At 42.7% G+C, this 16,328-nt stretch overlaps 1 protein-coding gene across 1 annotated transcript in view; it reads right to left on the bottom strand.

Annotated features, from left to right (window-relative positions):
- Positions 1–16,328, bottom strand: part of LOC149001409 (Cation efflux family protein) — a 28,863-nt gene that overhangs the window by 8,360 nt on the left and 4,175 nt on the right. The window contains exon 4 of the mRNA XM_089138445.1: positions 406–482. Coding sequence (XP_088994571.1) covers positions 406–482 — 77 coding nt within the window. The remainder of the gene's footprint in view (positions 1–405; positions 483–16,328) is intronic.

A 16,328-nucleotide genomic window follows, 5' to 3' on the forward strand; every position in this document is an offset into this window, starting at 1 on the left:
TAAACAGTATGACCAAACAAAATGTGGGGCAATATGGGGCAAGGGCTATGTCAACATATGACCAAACGAAATGTCATGATTTTTATATCGTTACAAAGTTTATATGATTAACTCAACAATGAATTAAGAAAACAAAAGCAATTTTGAGATTAGTAATAAGAGAGGATCAATGAGTTTTGGGCAAGGGTAGGTGTAAATGACTGGGACTGTTTTAGGGGCTTATTCTGAGTCACCAATTTTAGCATTTATTCTAGCAGTTCTCATGCTTTGGTTGATCAATGCCATGGGTTTTTAAGTAATCAGTCTGTGAAACAGGATACTCATGCAGGTGGAATAGCCACCCCCCCCCCCTGCCCGGTCCCTGCCGACCCAAAATAAAATAAAATAAAAACATAAGCAGCTTACTTGTGTTCAGATTCATCTTGAATGAATGCATGAAGTGCTTCCACAGCTATGGAGAATGACATGAACAAAAGAAAAAGCTGTCTACACATGCATCAGGAAGAAAAAGAAATAACCATATGTTAGCACTGATTATATAGTAACAATGCTACAGGTAAAGGTTAAGTGGCACAAAACTTTGTGAAAAGCAATACTCTTAAACCAAGTGCCTTCAAAAGATTATTTTCATAAGGTTTATAACAATGAGTAGTAGTAAATAAAGATTCTTTAAAACTTCACCATAACCCATATTCCTCAATCAACATAAAAAATGCTTGTCCCAACAATGGTTGGAACTAGACCTGTAAATGGATATTCGAAATCTGCCTTCGAATTCGCATTCGTATTCATTTAAGGGTGTCCAAATCCAGAATTTTTCTTACCAGAAAACATCCATATCCGTCCGGTAAGTAACCGGATTAGGATAATTGCTTATTGGATCGGATAATATCTAGATAAAAATTTATCCAGTTAAGAGTAAAGTTTAAACATTTTTTTCCTCTAAAAAGGGCTGAAAATTGGATTTGGAAACTGATAATCGGTAACCGGAAAATCAGAAATCGGAAATCAGAAATTTTTTTAAAAAATGACAATCAGAAATCAGTAATCAGATCAGATTATTATAGGACATCCGATAAAATTCCAGTCCGATAAAGTTCCGATTCGAATTCGGGTACCTTTTATAAATTCTGCCCGATATCAGATCGGATTTGGATAGTGGTTTTGCTTATCGGATTCAGATTCGGACTTGGATGGTGCTGCATCCGAGCTGAATCCAATCCGACTACAGGTCTAGTTGGAACCAGCATTTCTATGAAACTGTTAAAGTATATACTATTGGAATATCCTTGTCCATCCCCACAGTGTCAGATTCTATTTGTAGTTAGCCACCATAGGGGTGTCCCTATCGTGGTATTTCTTTACTTAACTATTGTATTTTACTTTCAAAGTTAGGTTAGTCTTCCAGATATTTTCCGATTTCAAGGGTATGTTGCTCAAGTGGGGAGGATTCAGAGTACGTAAACTACATGAGGCCATTATGGTTTGAAACCACCACCTAGAGCCTGGTTACAAATTCAGCTCAACTGCTACTCATTGTGGTTTCTATAGCATTACGTTAACCACTCCATTTTTAATCTCCATCAGGGTTGTAAAGTGGTAGTTTATTGGTTTACGTTGATGCATTATTACATCTGGTGATGACATATTGTGGATTACGAAGGTAAAATCTTATCAATGTCAGATTAATCAGATGAAAGATTTAGGTTTCTTTAGTTGTTTCTTTGGTATCGAAGCACCACAAAGCAAGAAAGGGATCAGTGGATCACAACACAGATATATGTTAGATCTCTTATTTAGACTTACACCTTAACCAGTTGATGCTCCGATGGATCCACATTAGAAGTCCACAACAAGTGACAGTGAAGATTTCAATGATAAGCATCAATACACGAGATTTGTTGGGAAAGTTATTTTATTTAATTGTCACTAGACCAGACACTTCCTTTGTTTTTCCTATTATTAGTAAATTTATACAATCACTAAACAAGGTTCACTGGGTAGCAAGTGATCATATCATAGGGTACTTGGATGGGGCTCCTAGGAAGGGACTCATTTATCGTCCTCGTAAGAATATTGATCCGGTAACTTTTTCGGTGCTGATGACAACAGGATATCTACCACAGGTTACTGCACATTATTTGGTGGATATCTGGTCACATAGTGATATGGAGAAAATATAACCGAACCTGGTTCAATCTTGGTTCGACCCTCAACTCCGGTCGGGACGAAAGGAATCGACTCACTTCCGAGCAAGCCGGGTCCAGGAGATAGCTTGCTGAGGAAGAAAACTAACTCAGTCACAAGCACGCCCTAATCCGATACGATCGGAATAGGTTAATCAACCTAGAGACGGCTAACAGCATTTGGCGGCTGTCACTCATCGCTATTATATGGATAACTACCATATAACGATCATATTATCAAAGGAGTCATCTACTAGTCCAACCTAGTAGAGATCTATCACTCAACGGATCTATCCGTTAAGATCTGACGACTATCCGAAGAAGGCTCAAATACATCCAACAAAGGAGATTCGAAGGTACACTCTATATAAGACATCACCTACTCATAAGGTGAAGGACACATACAATCTGAATCGTATTCTCGTTATTCATTCCTTAGCTCTGTGCTCAAGTAGAGCCGTTTGTGATTAAGTTCATCAACTGACTTAGCCTTCGGAGGTGGACTCCCGATCCCAGCCGGTCGGCCACACCTGACATTCGTTTTTGCAAGTCATTCTCAGGAGATCTAAGGGCTGAGCAGATTTTGGACGCATCATTTGGCGCCGTCTGTGGGAAACGTTTCAGAAAGCCATGGTGACTAGATCATCGGCAGCAACAGCGGTTGCTGCGGCCCAGCGAGATGCTGGCTTCCAAATTCCCGGAGTAAATAATCTAGATATTCCAGAGGGAAGTCGACCCCTTGAAGTGCGGGAAGATGGTGGTCAAGGAGGTAATAATCCTCCGGATTCACTCCAGTATCAACTGGATCAACTGAAACTCCAGATGTTGGAGGTAAGTCAGGCAGTCCGTGTGCTAACCAATCAAGTGGTGGCACCACAAGCGCCCGATCATCGTGATGCGGGAAGGCGCGCATTGCAACGGGAGCAAAGACTGATCGATGAACAGAATGTCGGTCAAAATTTCCGGGAAGGCGACCGATGGCGAGAAAGAGAGCCTAGGAGAACTGGAGAACTCCCTAGGCGAGACGACCGATTCAAACACAAGGTTGGGTGCAGGAGTACGAACTCACTCACCAACTATCAGACGTGTTGCTCGAGAGAATGATCGTGTCGTCGAAGATCGGTCAGCACATATTGGTAAAGAATTGGCCAATATCAATCAAAAACTCGGACAATTGGCGAGAGGGAGGATAACCAATGATATTTATTCGGTTATTCGAAAAACTCCGTTTGCCGGGCCCATTGTCGGATATCAGTTTCCTCACAATTTCCATTTGCCTACTTTTTCCACGTTCGATGGTTCGGGAGATCCCACCGCTCACATCAGTTATTATCAGCAAACTATGGCTGTTGTGGGTAATTCCAATGAAATCCTTTGCAGGGTTTTCGGTTCATCCTTGACTGGAGCAGCACAAAAATGGTTTTCGAATCTCCCGTCAGGAAAGATCGTAGATTTTGAAGAATTGGCGCGCAAATTCATAGGACGATTCCAAAGCGGAATCCAAATCAAAAAGACCAAGGAGACCTTGTTCACTATCAGACAAAGGAAAAGTGAATCGATTCGGGAATACCTAAAAAGATTCAACAGGGTCACAATGGAGATAGAGAATCTAGATGAGCAAGTAGCTAAAACTGCTTTGTTCACTGGACTCACTAACCGACGACTCTTAGAGTTATTACTTCAAGATATGCCTACCACTTATGCTAAACTGGTGCAAAGATGCCAAAAGCAAGCAGAGGTCACGGAGATCCTAGACGCACGCCAAGGGGATAATAAAACCTCTACAAAAGAACAGAAGGCTCCTGGAGAACAAGCGAAGCCGAAACAAAATGTTCGTGATCGAGTCAGAAAGCCTCATCAGGTGTGGCGATCTCCCGGTAAAAATGAGTATACTCCATTAAATACTCCTCGGGCTGATATTTTAAACATTATCAAGAAACAGAATATCTTGAAGTGGCCTCCAAAGCTTCCTACCAAGCCTGGGGAGCAAGATCGAGAAAGGTATTGTCGTTTCCACAATGATTACAGTCACTATACCAATGATTTGAGACATTTAAAAGTAGATATTGAGAGATTGATATCTCAAGGGCATTTGTCCAACTTTGTCAGAGGAAGACGAGCGGAACAGCGAGACACAGGAAACAAAAGGGACCGTTCGGTTAGCCCAGAACAACCGACGGAGGCTCCTAAATCTAAGAAAGGTGAGGAGGTGATCGATGCCACTCGGTCACCAATCCTAACAATATTTGGAGGTCCCGAACCTGAGTCACTCCGGAAGCTGAAAGCCAAATCCAAATTTGTTGGGACCGGAGAAACGCAGAAGCGTAAAAGGCCGAATGGTGAGGGTTCGATCACCTTCGGCAAAGAAGATGAAAGAGGCGTCTGTTTACCTCATGATGATGTTATAGTCATCAAGGTAAAAATCGCGCGCGTGAAGTACATAGGGTGTTAGTTGACACTGGATCTGCTGCAAACCTTTTATCTCATGCAGCTTATCAAAAACTTAAAGTGGATGAAGACTTGATGGAGCCGTCATCCACGCATCTTTATGGCTTTGCGGGATCGTCCGCAATAGCGGAAGGATCAGTGCAACTAGATCTATCGATTGGAAGCTTCACCAAAGAGGTTATCGTTCGGGTAAACTTCTTGGTAGTTCGAGAGTTTCCGGCTTATAACGTCATCCTCGGGAGATCATCCTTATCAAAGTTAGATGTTATAGTTTCAACGAAGCATCTGAAAATAAAATTCCCGACAAAAATGGGGATCGGTCAAGTCTCATCTGACCAAAGAATCTCTCGACAGTCTCATCTGACCAAAGAATCTCTCGACAGTGTTATGTTGCATATTTAAAGGATAAGGAGGGCCCAAGAAAGGTAACGGCGTTACCAATAGAAGTACGGGATGATCGGGACGAAGCAGAAATGCAAAGGCCCGAGCCCGTAGAAAAGTTGGAACAAGTCCAGCTGTATCCCGATGATGAAAAAAGAATTACTTATATCGGGTCTGAGCAGCTGGAAGAATTCAAAAAGGAGTTGAAGTCTTTTCTTCAACAAAATAGTGATGTGTTCACGTGGTTTGCGGACGATATGCCAGAAATTGATCGGCAAGTTGCAGAGCACAAACTTTGGATAGATCCAAAGGTGAAACCAGTAATTCAAAAGAGGAGAAATTTCTCCATAGAAAAGTACGAAGCCGTTCAGGGCGAAGTTGAAAAATTGAAGAACTCTTGTTTCATTGAACCCATTGAATACCCAATCTGGTTGGCCAACGTGGTAACGGTCAAAAAGGCAAATGGAAAGTGGAGAATGTGTACAGATTACACAGATCTCAACAAGGCTTGCCCTAAAGACTGTTACCCGTTGCCCAGGATTGATCTGTTGATAGATGCAACAGCAGGATATGAAACATTGAGTTTCATGGATGCATACTCAGGATACAACCAGATCCTCATGAACAAGGAGGACAAGAAGTTTACGGCTTTCATAATTGATCGTGAGAGCTTTTATTATAAAGTCATGTCGTTTGGCCTGAAAAATGCAGGGGATACTTATCAAAGGGTCGTCAACAAAATCTTTACAGACTTGATCGGGAAGAACGTGGAAGCATATGTTGACGATATGCTAGTAAAAAGCACTGCGAGAACAAAGCACATTGAAGATTTAACAGAGGTATTTTCAGTACTACGGAAATACCAAATGAAGCTGAATCCGGAAAAGTGTGCCCTCGGAGTTCCGTCGGGAAAGTTCTTGGGCTTTATGGTATCACAAAGAGGTATTGAGGCTAACCCAGCCAAATACAAGCTTTGATTGATATGGAAGCCCCCAAGACTGTTCGTGATGTGCAATGCTTAACGGGGAGAGTAGCCGCTTTGAATCGTTTCATCTCACAATCGGGAGAAAAGTGCCTACCTTTTTTCAAAGCACTCAAAGATTTAAGGGGCATTAAGGAGGCAAAATGGACTGAGGAGTGTCAGAAAGCCTTCGAAGATCTGAAGGAAACACTGGGAAGACCACCGCTATTGTCCCGACCCGAGAAGGGAGAAATTTTACAGCTATATTTAGCAGCATCCCCTTCGGCGGTAAGCGCAGTACTCGTTCGGGAAAAAGACAAAAAGCAGTAGCCAATCTATTATGTCAGCCATGTACTACTCGATGCGGAGACACGGTACTCTCAGAACGAAAAGCAGGCTTTGGCTCTTATGATAGCAGCTATAAAACTACGGCCATACTTTCAGGCTCATCCAATCGAGGTATTTACTACTTTTCCCCTTTGTAAAGTTCTTTGTAAACCTGATTTGTCTGGAAGAATGGTAGCCTGGTCGGTCGAACTCAGCGAGTTCCAAGTAAGCTTTAAGCCTCGAACGGCAATTAAAGCCCAAGCATTAGCCGATTTTGTATTAGAGACTACTGCACCGGTGGAGGAAATTGCCGAACCCATTATTCCAACCATTTGGGAGGTATACGTGGATGGTTCGAGTAATAAGCAAGGAGCAAGGGCTGGAATTCTCCTGAAGAGTCCAGCAGGTTTTATTATTCAATATGCATTAAGATTTGCATTCGAAGCAAGTAACAATGAGGTAGAGTACGAGGCCCTAATAGCTGGACTTCGATTGTCAAAAGCATTGGCAATAGCAGACATAACTATTTTTAGTGATTCACAGCTTATTGTCAATCAAGTACAAGGGGAGTATGGCGTTAAAGAACCCCGATTACAAAAATATTAAGAGATTGTGCAAGCATTGCAGAAAGAATTCAGGAATCTGAAAGTATGTCAGATCCCAAGAAAGGAAAATACAATGGCAGATGAGCTATCCAGATTAGCCAATGCCAAAGAAAAGAATTTAAACCCTTCGGTCTATATAGAAGAGGTGACATTCCCAAGTTATCGGGAAAAGGAGATATCCTATATTGAAGCGAGCGGTCGCTGGATGGATCCGATCGTGGAATATCTGAGAGATGATAAATTGCAAGAGGATCCGAAAGAAGCAAGATTAATCAAGGTGCGATCCGCACGATTCATTATGCAGAACGGAAGGTTGTACAGAAGATCTTATTCCGGACCCCTCTTGAGATGCTTGGGTCTCGAAGGATCGGAATCAGCTCTGGCCGAAGTACATAAAGGAATTCGTGGTGCTCATATGGGCTGTCGGGCCCTGGCACACAAAATTTTAAGGCTCGATTTATATTGGCCTAAGCTTCAGCAAGCTGCTATGGAAGATGTTCGTCGGTGTAGCAATTGCCAAAACCATGCTACAGTATCTAAACGCCAGCTGAAACCTTGACTTCGATTCTAGACCCCATCCCTTTCGCGATGTGGGGAATCGATATCATGGGAAAATTCACCAAAGCGTCGGGCGGAAGAGAATATCTCATAGTGGCGATTGACTACTTCACCAAGTGGGTCGAGGCTAGCGCCCTGGCAACCATCACTGAGCGAAAGGTGGAGAAGTTCGTGCTCGAGTCAATCATATATCGGTTCGGGATGCCAAAACTAATCGTGACCGATCATGGCACTCAATTCGATAATCCACAATTTGAACAATTTTGCGGAACTTATCTGATCGAGCATCGTATGTCATCAGTGGCATACCCCCAAAACCACAGAACTATTTTTCGGCGAATTTCGGCGAAATTCGCTGGTTTCGCTACTGAGCGAACCGAAAGGCTGCTTCAAAACGAGATGAGCGAGATCATGCCGATTATCGCCGCCGGCAGTCTCCGACTGTGCGTCGCCATGAGAGAGAAAGCTTGCCTTTGGGAAAAAAACCTTGCAGAGGAATAGCCAGACTACCGGAGACGTTAGGGACGAGTGACTCACTGACGAAGGTGGGAGAGAGAGAGTTAGAAAAACAGATTTTCGTTTAAAAAATATTATTATATTATTACTTTTACGTGACTGATTGATGTTTTGTACTAATTTCTTATATTATTTTTATACTTTTTCAACTTTACATTTATTGCATGGATACTCGCACCTTTTGTAATTATTTCTTATTTATTTTTATCAATTTTACATTTATGATACATGGGTAATCACACCGCACACTTTAATAAATATATTTTGATTTTTTGAAATTTGAAAAACCAGGCAGCGAAATCTCGCCGAAATCGCGAGATTTCGCCATATCGCCCGGTTCGCTACCCAGCGGACCGGGCGAAATGAACGATACTTCGTTCCATGCCCAAAACAACGGCCAAGTAGAGGTTACAAACCGAACATTACTTGCGGGGATAAAGAGAAGACTCGAAGCTGATAAAGCCTTATGGGTCGAAGAATTGCACAACGTACTGTGGGCCTATCGTACTACGGTTCGAACACCCACAGGAGAAACTCCTTTTAAACTGGCTTATGGATCTGAAGCGTTGGCACCTGTTGAAGTAATGGCTAGAACACTATGGGAAAGAGAGTTCGAAGCAAAAGCGAACGAACAAGGACTGCTAGATAGCCTTGACTTGTTAGATGAAGTTCGTGCAAAAGCAATAGCATGAACTCAACATTATCAACGAAGGATAGCGTCACATTATAATTCTGGAGTGAAGAATCGTCGATACATAACAGGAGACTTGGTATTAAGAAACACCTTAGCTTCAGATCCATGCCATCAAAGGAAATTGGACCCTTCATGGGAAGGCCCATATATGGTTATTAAACCAGTCGGTTCGGGAGCTTATAAGCTAAAGAACATGACAACCCAGAAAGAGTTGGATCGTTCGTGGAATGCCAGGCATTTGAAGAAATATTATCCTTGAAGAGATTATCATTTTCATTCATGATGTAACAAAATTCAACTCAATCAATACAATTCTCAATTTTCAACATACTGTCTTTTAATTGGGGGCATCAAACACACTCAAGATCAGATCCAGTGACTCAAAAGGCATCGGTTTAAAATCCGTGTGGGACCTTTTACAAGGCATCGGTTTAAAACCCGAGTAAGTTCCTTCTCAAACTTATTGAATTTCTCCGGAAATTCTTAAGTAAAGGCATCGGTTTAAAACCCATGTGGGACCTTCTACAAGGCATCGGATTAAAACTCGAGTAAGTTCCTTCTCAAACTATTGAATTTCTCCGAAAGTTCTTAAGTAAAGGCATCGGTTTAAAACCCGTGTGGGACCTTCTACAAGGCATCGGATTAAAACCTGAGTGAGTTCCTTCTCAAACTTATTAAATTTCTCTGGAAATTCTTAAATAAAGGCATCGGTTTAAAACCCGTGTGGGACCTTCTACAAGGCATCGGATTAAAACCCAAGTGACTTCCTTCTCAAACTTATTGAATTTCTCCGGAAATTCTTAAGTAAAGGCATCGGTTTAAAACCCGTGTGGGACCTTCTACAAGGCATCAGTTTAAAACCCGAGTGACTTCCTTCTCAAACTTATTGAATTTCTCCAGAAATTCTTAAGTAAAGGTATCGGTTTAAAACCCGTGTGGGACCTTCTACAAGGCATCGGATTAAACCCGAGTGAGTTCCTTCTCAAACTTATTGAATTTCTACGGAAATCTCTAAATAAAGGCATTGTTTTGGAACAACTAAGACCTATTGCAACAAAGACTCAAGTGACTAACAAAGTTCAAAGATGAAGTTAATTATTTATTCGTTTAAACGACCAGAAGGGACCAACCTTTACATCAAATATACATATGAGATAACAGGTGTCGAGGTACAATCTTCATTCGGTCAAAAAGGAAAGTCATCGGTGATCGTCAAGAATTTAAACAAGATCGAAGCAGCTTTGTCAAAAGCAACACAGAGTCAAGAAGCAACACATATTCAAGAAGAAGAAGAAGAACAGAGTCGGGAAAACATATGTTATCATTTGTTTATTTCCCTCGGGGATTGCGAAGCATTTTGTAAATACAAAATCCTCCGCAATTCCATACTCTTTATCCAGCTTTTCGGGAAGAAGCCTGATCTTTGATCAATCCTGCTTTCAAGGCAAGCTCTTCATAGCTGAATCCTCTAAGAGGAGACAAAGGAGGAGAGTCGTCAAGATGATGCATTATATCCAGATCTGGAGGTGGAAGGTCCATCACATCCTTGGACCAGGCAGGAAGAGGCAGTCCCAGCTTTGCAAACATTTTAGGATGACAATTGGCGAGGTGGGGAGTCATGTTGAAATAAGGATTTCTCCCTAGTACCGATTCCCATTCCTCGTTCTTACCATCCCGGTATGCCTGCAAGTTATAAGTGTTCAGCATGTCAACAAAAGGCTTACTCTGCAAATATTTGAAGATGCAAGCCCTGCAAACATCAGTTGAAAGGGACTCGGGCAAAAGGGTAACAGCTTGCCTTTGGGACGTTGACACAGCTCAGAACCCCTTTCGCCCTGCTGAAAGCTTTTCAACTTCCCACTCCAGCAGCCGGATCTTCTCCCTGGCACCATCCAAATCCGACCGAAGACGCTCGTTCTCGGAATTCTTCTCTCGGGCAATCTCCCAAGCTTGGTTTCCAAGACGAGCAATCTCAACATCTTTGGCTCTGGATTCTTCCCGAAGCCTGGAAAGCTCATCACTCAGTCTACTGAGTCTAAAGGCTGCTTCCACTTGATTGTGGAAGTTACCAGTGAGACTCCTGCAACAACTTACAGAGTTAGTCAAAAGCAAAAGAAAAAAAAAATCTTCAGAACGAAAGGTAATGAAGAAAAACTTACATCACCAGTGATTTCATAAGTTCCCTATCTGGGACCGTAGAGAGGGCTCTGCTCTCGGCAGGCATTTTAACAGCAGTGCACCATTCTAGTGCCTTGTCAAAATCGCCTGTCACCAAGTCAGACCTCTTCAACGACCAGGAAGGATGGAACACATCATCGGCCAACCGAGGGCGCTTCCTAGTGGCAAAATCCTCGGCCTCCTGGAGAACCTCCTTGGAAGGATTGGAGGATGCCAAACAAGCACTAGAGTTGGGTTCGGAGGCCTGAACGATGACTACAGGGACCACATCTTCCTTGGAAGACCGAAGGGTCTTCATCATGGAAGAGGACTCCAGCGTAGTGCCAGCAGGGGTTTCGGTAGTGTGAACAACGACGGAGGGAGCCACATCCCCCTTAGAAGACTGAACAGTCTTTCTAGGCAAAGGAGGCGTGGGAAAGGCATCAACGAAAGCTGTGGGAATCTGATCTGAAGATTCACCAATAGCAATCTCCCCACGTTTTGAAGATTCACCAACAGCAATCACCTCAAAGGGAACAACCTTCATCAGCACTGGAGCAGTCTTCTTGCAAGATTTCGCCCTAAGGTTATCCAAGTTAATTCTTGGAGGCACAGCACTGCAAATGAAAGGCAAGCAGCGTCATTACGAGAAATCCAACAAAATATAACAGAAAAGGGAAAACCCTAAATTTCTGTCGAACAGACGAAGTAACGAATGCCCAACAGGGGACTTCCGTAATGAGCAAACCCCAAGTATGAATACTGTGAAGATTACTCAGGGAGAAGAAGAAGTTCGTGATAAAACTGAATGACAAAGCAAAAGACTTACTTGTTCAGGTTCTGATCGAAGATATTGTTGGAGGACAAGAGTACAGAGACAGCAAAGGAAGACAAAATACTACTTTGCAAATCTGACAGACAAGAATAACTTGCAGATAGCGAGATAAGGATGAAGCACCCTTGAGGAACTTAAATAGCCTCAAGGAGTGATGCGACGGTTGAAAGCCCAAGCTAATCAAGGGACAAGATCGAAGAGACGCTTCGAATTTCGAAAAATGCAGGATCAACGGTCAGGAGATAACGGTGCTTCAAATTCAAAATTTGAAGGTTGACCCATGTTTCCACGTGGAACAATGTGCACCTGATACGAGGATACTGCAAAATACCAACCGTGGCACCAGTATTAAATAATAGAGTATTTCCAATTCCTTAAGAAGAGCAACTTGTACGCGAATACAAGGAAACGTTTGGGCTTCGTCATAAAGGAGCAGTTAGGAGATAAAGTTCAAGTGTCACAAAAGGTTCGGAAGAATCAAATTAACCGAACGCATCTCTCTGATGTCCCGAGCGTTATCTTCAATTAAGGTACAAGTTAATCTACATGATAACTTATCTCATTCTTAAATATCTCTTGCGTGAGGGAATAGACAAATCCCTGGATACGATATGAGAAAGTATTATGGCAATCATTGGAAGAGTTCGAGAAGAAGGAGGCATTGTTCTAATTTCATTATAGAAGACCGTGGGGGGGCCAACCCTTACAAAAAAAAAAAAAAAAAAAAACACTTCCTATTGGTTTTTTACATTTTCGACCGAAAGGATTGTTGTCCGAGGCAGGCTTTTGAGTTTCTTCGGGAATAGGCGGCGAATCAGCAAGATACTTCTTGATGTCTAGATCTGCTAGATAAGGATCCTCTTCTTCCAAAACCCAATCGGGGAAAGGCAGTTCGAGCTTCTCGAAGATTTCCTTATGACACACGCTACGAAAGGGAGTTGTGTCAAAAGAAGGGTTAGATTCAAGAATCTTTTTCCAAACATCATTCTTCCCCTCTCGATAAGCTTGAAGGTTGAATGAACTCATCAGGTCAGTGAAGGGAACACTGTTCAGATACTTCCGAATGCAGTCCCTCCGAAGATCTTGTGAAAGATGTTCGGGTTTGCTAGGAACTACCATCTTCTTCAAGCGTTCGTTCTCCAGGGCCTTAAGCTCGAGGCTCTCACCGAATGCGGTAGCCTCATTTTTCTGCTTCTTGGCTTCGCATTCAGCAGTAGCAAGCGGACTGATTGACAAGTCAAAGAACTCATGGCCTCGTCATTCTTCTCCTTTGACTCTTCGGCTTTTTTCTTCAGCCGGTCCACCTCAGAATTGGCCTTCGCCAAATTTTCTTCACAGATCTGCAGCAAGGAGCCGCTACGACCGACTCGGCTCAATGCCTCAATGTGTTGATAGAAGCTCAACACAACATTCCTGGAAAGGCAGGAAAATTATCAGAAATCCCAGGAGAGATTACAAGGCAAGTAGTGAAAAACTCAAGAAAAATAATACCTTGTGGAAAGACGAACGAGAACGTCGTCTTGCAGGGTTTCAAAGGCCTGACGGTCGGCAGGCATAAGGCTGAGGGAGCTCCACTCAGCGGCCTTCTCAAGATCTTGCGTGACTCGGTCTATCTCGGTCAACGACCATTGAGGAACGAAGATCTCCTCAAAATCTTTATTCTTCTTGGATTTCTTCAGGGCAGAAGCATTGACCAAGTCGTGTTTCCTTTTGATTCGGACGGGAGAGGGGATCTCAACCTCTTCCACCATCGGTTTCTTCCCTCTCCCCGAAGCCTCAACCACTGGCTTCAGTTTTCTAATACCCTTGTAAGAAAACTGTTCATTGACTGCAGAACAGGTGGCTTCTATGCCTCCTCTAGACCCCAGTATTGAAGAATGGAGTTGTATTCCATCACATGTCCATGTATCTCTTGATACCATGGAATTGACTTGATCTTCCTGACAGCAGCTCTGTCTTCTTTGGATAGTTAAGGGACCCGGTTGCCCTCAAAGTATGAAGTATACAGTTTCCAGGTGGTCGGAAGTTAAGATCTGATTGAGGCGCTCAACAAAAAAAATACCGCTTGCGCCACCCTTTGTGATTGGAAGGGCAAGTTCCTCTGGTAAGAATGCTGCCCGACCAGTCAAGCTCAACTTTGTTGCGCTTGGAAAGCACAACCCAGCCAGGAGGATGGGAAAGAGAAAGAACATGAAAATGTGTAAAAAGAGGAAGAGAAGGTATGACGCCGAGTTCAAAACATAAACCCAAGAAGCCGACGATGAGACGCCAGCTATTGGGAAGAAGCATTCCGGGACAAATGTCCCAATGATTCAGAATAGCAGAAAACAAAGTATTGAAAAAGGGAAAGCGAAGAAGAGAACTAAGATGGTACGAAGAAGGAAAGTCGAAGCGTTGGACGGCTAAAGGAAGGTTTTCCTTAGTAAAGGAGGAAGCAACAAAACCAAGTCCATCAGTGGACTTGATAGGTTGTTTTGACTGCCCAGAGGATTTGGCAGTCACCTTCGGAGTCCTGGATGGTCCAGACTCAGGAAGGGGGGAAGAAGCCTCAGCATTTTCTTCTGCTTTTCTTTGTTGGCTAACTTCTGCAAAGTCACGCCAGAGAGTAGTTAGGGTTTTCTTGTCGCTATCCGACTGCTCAGAGGGGATAGAGGCAAAGGCCTCATCACCAGTATCGCCCTTACCGGTGTTAAGTTCAGGAGGAATTTCTGAAGAAACCCTACCGCCCTCCATTACTAAAAAGTCTGATTTTGGTTTCTAGCAAGAAAAAGAAACCTAGAGACGAAAGTAAACTTTGCAAAGGAGTCAGTAGACTTCCTTGAATCATGGAGGCGAAAGCTCAAGAGCAAGAAGATCGTGAGGGCGTGAAGAAGACGACGAGGTTTCAAAATTCCAAACAAAGAGAATGAAACCTACGAAGACAACGAACCGCTTTTAAGCACTCGCACGAGTGTTCGAGGACGTGTACGATCGAGATGGACTCAACATCAACGATCGAGATTTGGAGACGGTTCAAAAGTTTGAACTCACGAATCAAAAACAGGCGTTCAGAAACAGTCGTTTCGATTTCGTGAGCAATGATAGTTTCGGCTACAAATGACGCATGGCGTCACCCCCACAAAAAGTGAGAATACTCACAATGCTCGAGGAAAAAGCGATACAGCCGCATTAAATGTGATGACATTTAATGGGTTAGGGATTATGCAAAACTATTGTTCGACGGCGAACCCAGTTAAAAACCAAGCCCTCGGGATCGTCCGAACGCTTGGTCTCGGGGGCTCATGATATGGAGAAAATATAACCGAACCTGGTTCAATCTTGGTTCGACCCTCGACTCCGGTGGAGACGAAAGGAATCGACTTGCTTCCGAGCGAGCCGGGTCCAGGAGATAGCTTGCTGAGGAAGAAAACTAACTCAGTCACAAGCACGCCCTAATCCGATACGATCGGAATAGGTTAATCAACCTAGAGACGGCTAACAGCCATTTGGCGGTGTCACTCATCGCTATTATATGGATAACTACTATATAACGATCGTATTATCAAAGGAGTCATCTACTAGTCCAACCTAATAGAGATCTATCACTCAACAGATCTATCCGTTAAGATCTGACGACTATCCGAAGAAGGCTCAAATACATCCAACAAAGGAGATTCGAAGGTACACTCCATATAAGACATCACCTACTCATAAGGTGAAGGACACATACAATCTGAATCGTATTCTCGTTATTCATTCCTTAGCTCTGTGCTTAAGTAGAGTCGTTTGTGATTAAGTTCATCAACTGACTTAGCCTTCGGAGGTGGACTCCCGATCCCAGCAGTCGAGCCACATTTGACATTCGTTTTTGCAGGTCATTCTCAGGAGATCTAAGGGCTGAGCAGATTTTGGACGCATCACATAGCAAAACAAAAGGTAGACAACTGTGGTTAGATCCAGTAATGAGGCTCAGTATATAGAACTGTGAAGTATGGAAGAAGATGAGAGATGAGAGATGAGAGATGAGAGATGAGAGAAGAGAGGAGAACCCACATTTTATGTTGATGCTTCACTATCTTGTTCGAAGACCTTCTGAACTACAAAGCATCTATCTATAGAAGCAAAAACTACAGATTACAAGTAGAAGACTGACTATAACATAGGCTAGGATCTACCTAATTAAAGTCTTAATCAGAATAGGACTCTAGAAGCACTTCTAGGCGCCAATTCCTGATGGTCCTTTTTGGACCAGAATGCCTTTCTAACAAGAACCATAGTATTAAATCTAGTCTTGAAAGGCCATTTCAGCCAGACCAAAATTTTAAAGATACTGAAATTTTGCCAAAACATTTCATTTTTTATCTGGGTTTTGCTAAGTCATTTTGGGGTGGAAGAAAAAAAAAAATCCCAAATGACTAAAATAATAAAAGAATACAAATATTGCACGTTTTCATTTTGTATTACTATCTCGTATTCTCATTTTTACACAAAAGCTTTCAAGTTCAACAAAATCTCATTGAGTTTTGAACTGCATACAACCATGGTTCATACAGCAGTAGATTTAATGTAGCTGAAGTAACATTTCAAGAGTAGGATTTTGAGATTTCCCAACCTAAAAAGATGTTTGTGATAGTCGAGCTGCTATCACATTGCCAGCGACCAGGTGTTTCATGAATGGACC

This window comes from Hakea prostrata, chromosome 10 (genome assembly GCF_041222555.1).
Source record: "Hakea prostrata isolate BN-2017 chromosome 10, UWA_Hpros_2, whole genome shotgun sequence".
NCBI lineage: Eukaryota > Viridiplantae > Streptophyta > Magnoliopsida > Proteales > Proteaceae > Hakea > Hakea prostrata.